This window comes from Carassius gibelio, chromosome B18 (assembly GCF_023724105.1).
Source record: "Carassius gibelio isolate Cgi1373 ecotype wild population from Czech Republic chromosome B18, carGib1.2-hapl.c, whole genome shotgun sequence".
Classification (NCBI taxonomy): Eukaryota; Metazoa; Chordata; class Actinopteri; order Cypriniformes; family Cyprinidae; genus Carassius; species Carassius gibelio.
In genome coordinates this window covers 29477841-29485573 of record NC_068413.1, presented here as the reverse complement: position 1 = coordinate 29485573, position 7733 = coordinate 29477841, and the positions used below count along the sequence as shown (strand labels likewise).

At 37.3% G+C, this 7733-nt stretch overlaps 1 protein-coding gene across 1 annotated transcript; it reads left to right on the top strand.

The window, feature by feature from the left end:
- Positions 1-200: 200 nt before the first annotated feature.
- Positions 201-3627, top strand: LOC127977370 (extracellular calcium-sensing receptor-like). The gene is made up of 6 exons (XM_052582244.1): positions 201-313; positions 634-925; positions 1158-1985; positions 2116-2343; positions 2522-2636; positions 2714-3627. Exons 1-6 carry the CDS (start codon positions 201-203, stop codon positions 3625-3627), a joined length of 2490 nt encoding a protein of 829 aa, XP_052438204.1.
- Positions 3628-7733: the final 4106 nt, after the last annotated feature.

The following is a 7733-nucleotide window of genomic DNA, read 5'->3' as shown; positions in this document are numbered from 1 at the left end:
AAAAAAAAAAAAAAAGGGAACAAAAGTACTTATTAAAAGATGATACATCAGTGAGCTGACTGAGGACTGACATCCATAAAGACGAAATGATGTGGGTAATTCTGTATGTTTGTTTGTTCCTGTCTTGTAACTATATATATGTAGCTTTGATGGCTACTTCAAGTACTTGTAAGCTACAGGGACACTTCACATTGAATGGGATGTTCCAGGATGGAGACCTTATAATAGGTGGTCTGTTTGAGATTCAGACATACCTCAAAGTATTCCCTGAGCTGAGCTTCAGAACAGAGCCAAAACTACCACACTGTGAGCTGTGAGTCTGCAAGATGTGAGACCACACCATCTGAAAAACATATAAGATATAACATATAATAAATTGGGAATTTTTGTGTATACTTTGTAACTTGTCAATGATAATTTACTCTGAGGAACTAAAATCATGTTACATGATGGATTACAGGAAAAGAAAAAAAATATTCACTGCATATGTTAAATGTATTTATATTATTTTTTATTTATTTATGAAATTTATATTTGAACAGAGTACAATAATAACCCTTTATGTAATTTTTTTTCTACTGTTACTGTTAGTGTAGATAATGATCTAACTTAACTTTGTGTTGCCTTCTCCAGCTTCTATATGTCAAGCTTCCAGCAGGCACTAACAATGGTTTTTGCTATCAGTGAGATTAATAACAATCCTAACCTGCTGCCTAACATCACGCTTGGTTACCAAATCTATGACAACTGTTTAAGGCTTGGAGTGGCATTCCGTGGTGCTACAGCTCTGGTTAGTGGGACAGAAGAGACCATCTCTGACCTCAACTGCAAAGGCCCACCACCGGTGATTGGAATCATAGGTGATCCAGGCTCTACTCATTCCATTGCAATTTCCAGTGTCCTGGGGCTGTTTCGACTCCCTATGGTATGAGATTTACAACCTTTTTTTCTGTAAAAAAATAAAAATAAAAAATAATGATAAAATAAAAATGTATCTCATTTGCCAGATTTGTTTACATCACAATGAATTTGGTTACCAATTAAGCCATTCTCATATATTCAATTATAATAGCAGACCACTATGCAAATATAAATAACCGTTATTTGTTTATCTTCCTTTCACCTTTTTCTCTCTGTCTCTGCTCTCTTCTAATTAGATTAGCTACTATGCCACCTGCTCTTGTTTGAGTGACAGAAAAAAGTACCCCTCTTTCTTCAGAACAATCCCCAGTGATGCCTTCCAAGTTCGGGCTATGGTTCAGATCTTGAAGCATTTTGGATGGACCTGGGTTGGTCTCATCTACAGTGATAATGACTATGGCATCAATGCTGCTCAGTCATTCCATCGGGAAATGCAACAATTTGGATATTGTGTTGCTTTTTCTGAAATCTTGCCCAACAATAACAACCCCATAGATATTCAGCGCATAATGGGAATGATTCAGTCCTCTACAGCTAGAGTGGTGGTTGTTTTTTCTGCTTCATCCTTACTGATACCTTTGATGAATGAGGTGGTGTTGCAGAACATAACAGGCAGGCAGTGGATTGCAAGTGAAGCTTGGGTCACTTCACCTGTATTTCGCACACCACGTTTCCAGCCATTCCTGGGGGGCACAATGGGTATTGCTATCAGGCGTGGAGAGATCGAGGGGCTTCATGACTTTCTGTTATGTATTCATCCCAACAATGATCAAAGAAATGATATAGTGAGAATCTTCTGGGAGAACATATTTGGGTGCAGCTTTGAAAATAAGGGTAAAGGAACTGACGGAGAGCAAATCAAAAAGCTGTGTACAGGACAGGAGGATCTGAGCACAACAAACACACCATTCACTGATGTTTCAGGATTAAGGGCATCGTATAATGTATATAAGGCAGTTTATGCCCTGGCACATGCACTTCATGATCTGATGCAGTGTGAGGAGGGAAGAGGACCATTCAGTGAGAACAGATGTGGTGACATAACCAACCTGAGGCCATGGCAGGTAAAACCCTCATGTACAGTTTTTTTTAGGCATATAGAAGAGATGAATGTAGAAAAGCAAAGTATGTGGTATATATTAATTCAAATTACAGATAAAAATATAAAACCTGTCCTGTCTACAAATTATATAGCTGGTTCACTACCTACAGAAAGTGAACTTCACAACAGGCTTTGGTGATCATGTGTCATTTGATAAAAATGGAGATGCTCTGGCCATCTATGATGTGTTGAACTGGCAGCCAAGTGCTGATGGATCAATAAAGCTCCACAATGTTGGTGTACTAAATGAAGGTGCGGAAAAAGGGATGGTTCTTACACTCGACAAGGATGCATTTTACTGGAATTTTGAAACAACAAAAGTAATTACCTTTGAATGATAACATGTCATCTGTTTTGCAGGTATAAAGTCTAAATAGTAGTAAATTAGAAACTATAATAAGACAATTGTAAATAAATTAATGGACAATCCAAGCTAGTCATTATTTAAAAGACAAAAACATGACTGATAGCAGTTAATGTCTCTTTTAGCCCCCACAGTCAGTATGCAGTAAGAGTTGCCCCCCAGGAACCAGACAAGCCACAAGAAAGGGCCTTCCTCTCTGCTGTTTTGACTGCTTGCCATGTGGAGATGGAGAGATTTCTAATACAACAGGTGAGGAAATTACTGTTGGCCAAATCTGAATCAAATTTGAAAAAAACTGTCATCTTCTATGTTTTGCTTATTTAAAGATTCTATTGAGTGCACAACATGTCCAGATGAGTTTTGGTCCAATCCAGATAAGGATCAGTGTGTCCCCAAAGAAATAGAGTTTCTATCCTATGAGGATTCTCTGGGCATCTCTCTCACCACTGCATCCCTGCTTGGCACCTTCATCTGTGCTCTTGTGATGATCATCTTTGCTCATCACCGTAACACACCCATAGTACGAGCCAACAATTCAGAGCTTAGCTTTCTGCTGCTGTTGTCACTCAAACTATGTTTCCTGTGTGTGCTACTGTTTATTGGCCAGCCACAGTTGTGGACATGTCAGTTAAGACATGCTGTGTTTGGTATAAGCTTTGTCCTGTGCATCTCCAGCATCCTGGTCAAAACTATGGTGGTAATAGCCGTATTCAAGTCATCACGACCAGAGGGTAAAGGAGCAATGAAATGGTTTGGAGCAGCTCAACAAAGATGCACAGTTTTGGTCCTAACAGCCCTCCAGGTTGTGAACTGTGCAGTCTGGCTATCAACTGCCTCTCCAACACCCCATAAAAACAACCAGAATACTCACTCTAAAATAGTTTATGAATGTGCCATTGGCTCAGTGGCCGGTTTTTCTATGCTGCTGGGATATATTGGACTGTTGGCAGCAGTAAGCTTGCTGTTAGCCTTCCTTTCAAGAAATCTTCCAGATAATTTTAATGAAGCCAAGTTCATCACTTTTAGCATGTTAATCTTCTGTGCTGTATGGATTGCATTTGTTCCAGCATATGTGAGTTCACCAGGGAAATATGCAGTTGCTGTTGAAATATTTGCCATCCTTGCTTCAAGTTTTGGATTACTGATGGCCATATTTGCCCCAAAGTGCTACATCATCCTTTTACATCCAGAGAAAAACACTAAAAAAGCCATCATGAGAAGAGAAGTACAAAATAAATAGTTTTACAATATAGTGGTCAACCATCTACAGACACCATTTGTGACATTTTCATTTTTATTTTACTTTAATTTTGAAATCTGAATTAAGTCGATATTGTAAAAATTATAACAAATCTTGTGTGGAAACAGTTTAAACTTCATCAGCCTCTTTACAATGTGAGATAATTTAAAAGCATAACAAATATATATCTAAAAAACAACACTGAATTAAGCATTTTTAACAGAACATTAAAGGGGTCATATATGATAATATTTTAAAGATAATTATTTTGTGTATTTGTTGTAACATAATATAACATGCTTTAATGTTCAAAATACACATTATTTTTAGAATACTGTTCATTATTGTAGGTCCTCTATGCCCCGCCTCTCTCAAATGCATTGTTTTCTACAAAGTCCCTCCTTCCAACAAGCGCAGTCTGCTCTGATTGGCCAACTTATCCAGTGCATTGTGATTGGCCGAAAACAGCAAGCACTCATCTGAAATGGAACGCCCCTTTCCATAATTGTAAGCTTCATCTTTCAAAATAAATATAAAGACAGTTAGTAATGTCATTAGATTTACCATCAGTTCAAGCCCAAAAGAGGAAAAGAGTGGCGTGGCAGACATAGTGAGGATGCTCGTATGTGTTTGCAGTACACAAGCCAAGGACAGTTAAGACAGCTGACTCCAGTGTGTCACCCAGTTTCTCTCTCTCTCACACACACGTGATGTGCAAAACTCTGCATTTGAACATTCAATAGCAAATACTTAAACTTATAACAAAACTTACACTAGCTGATTCAGAAGAGCCAGACTGTTGTAGCAAAGTCAGAATTATCTCCTCTCCTGAAACGGTAATCCATTAAATGCCTTGCAGCTGTGCTGTAAGTAATCTTAAAGATTCTTAAATGCATCTACTTTTGGAAGGCCAAATAAAGTGCTTTTGCCTTTGCCAAGATACACATAGCATCTCCTTGACATAGCTGCTTCAACATTAACTGCGGTTACTGAAATCTTGCCTTCTTTCTTTGCGTGAACATTGGGCGGCATTACTTTGATAAAAAAAAAAAAAAAAAAAAAAATTGGATTTGAAACTTTTCAACTTAATAGATCTTCTAAATTCACCAAGAGCTTGTAACACTCCAAAGAGAAAGACAAAACTGAAATCGCATCATATGACCCCTTTAATAATTAGAACTGTAACAGAGATAAAAAGAAAGTAAAAACATCATCTTGGGACCAATAAACTGATATTTTTCCATTATTTAAATGCATTTTGATGATTTTATTGTAAACAGCTCATCCATGCATGTGTTTCAGAATTTTCAATAACTTGATCTTCTGGTGAAATGACAGATTTCCCTTGGTTGACATATTCTGGTCTTCTCCAATCACTTTCCCCAATTAACTTAAACCACACACACTATCAACTACAAGCTTGAATTCAGATGTCCCTATACTGTTGAATGTTACACCCACATATCAAAATCCAGCTGTTTTATTATTTGAACAGAATTTCACAACAGGGCATTCAGAGAACAACATCTTGCATCAGCATTTTGAAAAGGGTTTGTTCACAATTCAACACAAAATGAGCTGAAACTCGTAACTAATATTCAAATTATAGATAGGCAAACAAGTGATTTATAACTCATTTTAATGGGAGACAAATGAACGACAGAAAGTGTTAGTGTTGCTGTTGCCAGATCTTGCTGAAAGAAAAACAGCAAATCAAACTGCTTCGCCTTAGGCTGTCTGTAGCTTGGCCTAGGCACCTGGATCTCCAAGCTCCACCTTGTACACCCCTTCTCAGCCTGTGGAACTAATGGCTCCTTGGTCTTTGTCTCCACCATGGATTGTCATCCCTTAGCTTCTGCCATCTTCCTGGTTCTGCCTTGGTAAGTCATCACCGTAATTTTGTCACGGGCTTTCGAACCTCAGCCCTACACACCTTTGGCTCCACTCCACTCTTCCTTCCCTATGGCTACACCTTTGTTAAAGTATACTTTATTGCCCTTGAAAGGAAATTTGTTAAAGACTTCATGATGCTGCAGAGACCAATAAATTAATAAAATAAATAAATAAATAAATCTAAAAGACATAAAACATTACCACATATCTTCAAACATACCATCAAGCTAAAAATTCAAATGGATACAGGAACCAAATAATTAGCATATCTATTTAATTTACATAATCCATAGAACTCCATATCTTCTCCCAGAGAGAAGCAATTAGTAATGTAAATTCTAAAAATGAGACCGATTGAGATTATTGAAAATATTTAGAATCTCTTAATAGCTGATTGGATTGATTCTGGCCATTTTGGTTTTGAAAACATCAGATGACAAATTAGTATATTATTGTTGGGGAAAGTGATCAACTTCTTTTAAGGATTCCACCTTTTCTGTACAACATATAATGTTGTCCATCATTACTGTTACGGTCCATGTATAAGGTTCTAGGAGTCAGAAGGGAAACATTACATAATAGACTGACACGGCTTACATATTCCAAAAAATGCTTTATTTTAACACAAATTACTCACAAAAGTAACCCAAAATAAGAGAAGGGTAGCCCATAAACAAAGGAATAAATAACTAAATTAACAGAAACAGCCTGGGACTCCCCACTCCAAACTAAAATGTCAATCTAAGAAAAACTCTGGCTGGCAGGGAGAGCTTGAGAGGGTCTGCCTCCTTCCACGTTATAGTCTTGTCTCCGCAGTTCAACCAATCAGAAACTAGAGAAGGCAAAAAAAAAAAAAAAAAAAACTATAAGCACTAATATTTATTGAAATGATCACAGATAATAGTTTTGATGTACTCTGCTATTGATCAAATATTTGTTCTTCTGCGACTAGACCGTATGCGAACGCCCAACCGAATGTGATGTTTTCTAATCAAATCTATCGGTGCGAGGTAGAACTGCAAATAACGATTATTTTTCTGTCGACTAATCTAACAATTATTTTTATTACAATAAATAATTAATCTAATGTTCTTTTGTTTAATTAGTCATTGAATCCTTTTGGAGAACTTTACAAAAAAAAAAAAAAAATAAAAAAAAATAAAAAAATAATATATATATATATATATATATATATATATATATATATATATATATATATATAAGTACAACTTCTAATATAATATTTCAACCTTTATTCATTTTTTTCAAGTTTTTACAGTATAAAATATTAAAGAGGCAAAGAAAATGATTTTACTATGGTAAAAATGAATTTTTATTAAGCCACAGTAGCCATAAATTTACAGTAGTCTGAGACGTCATGAAATGTTCTTTAGCATCACAAACCATAAAATGTAGTCCGGGTTCTGCTATGGTTTAGCTCGGTTTCCAGAGATCTGCAGCTGATTCGGGGTAGCTCGGTGGTTTGTGACTGTTGTCTCGCAGCGCGCCATCTTTTAAGGGGCCGTTCACATATCACGTCATTTCCAATGTAGGTGCGCGATAAGCGCGCTCATAATGGAAGCGGCGCGGTGCGCGTCGCGACGCACTCTTTTTTCCAGGCGCGTCCGCACCCCATCGAGTTAAAAACATCTCAACTTTTCAGAATGCCGCAAGCGCAAGAATATCAGACCTGAACCAGGAAGTTGGTCACCAGATCACACGGTAACCAGTTAAATCGTAACCGGAGCGCGCCAAGATGTTTTCCTCTGAGGTGCTCGCGCATCGCAGTTGTGCTGCCGTGGTACACCATATCGGTTTTGCAAGGTGAACAAAGGGCCATTTTATTTGTCCTCTTTTTAAAGTATTCCCATACAGTGGTCTCTGTTTTCGTGAAAGAATGCAACTTTCTTCATTCCCAGTATGCCGTTAAGCGAGATGTAAACAAACCGTGTGACGCGTCGACGCATTTCACGCACGTCGACATATTTTTTGTAGTCGACGTAATCGATGACGTCGACTTATTTTTTGTAGTCGACGTAATCGATGACGTCGACGCGTTGTTGCAGCTCTGCGAGGTCAGAATTACCAATAATTTGTTTTCTTTAACATTATTCTTCAAACACAATTTATGTAAAATGGTGGTTTATAATAATTATGGGAGAAATAATTATTAAACCATTATTTATTTGATTAGCCCCATAAAACCTACGGTT

Bases quoted from the DNA above. Each gene is read 5' to 3' on its own strand.
- LOC127977370 (XM_052582244.1), top strand. From the start codon at position 201: ATGTTCCAGGATGGAGACCTTATAATAGGTGGTCTGTTTGAGATTCAG. The intron at 926-1,157 runs GTATGAGATTTA...TCTTCTAATTAG, and splicing joins GGCTGTTTCGACTCCCTATG to ATTAGCTACTATGCCACCTG. The intron at 1,986-2,115 runs GTAAAACCCTCA...CAAATTATATAG, and splicing joins CCAACCTGAGGCCATGGCAG to CTGGTTCACTACCTACAGAA.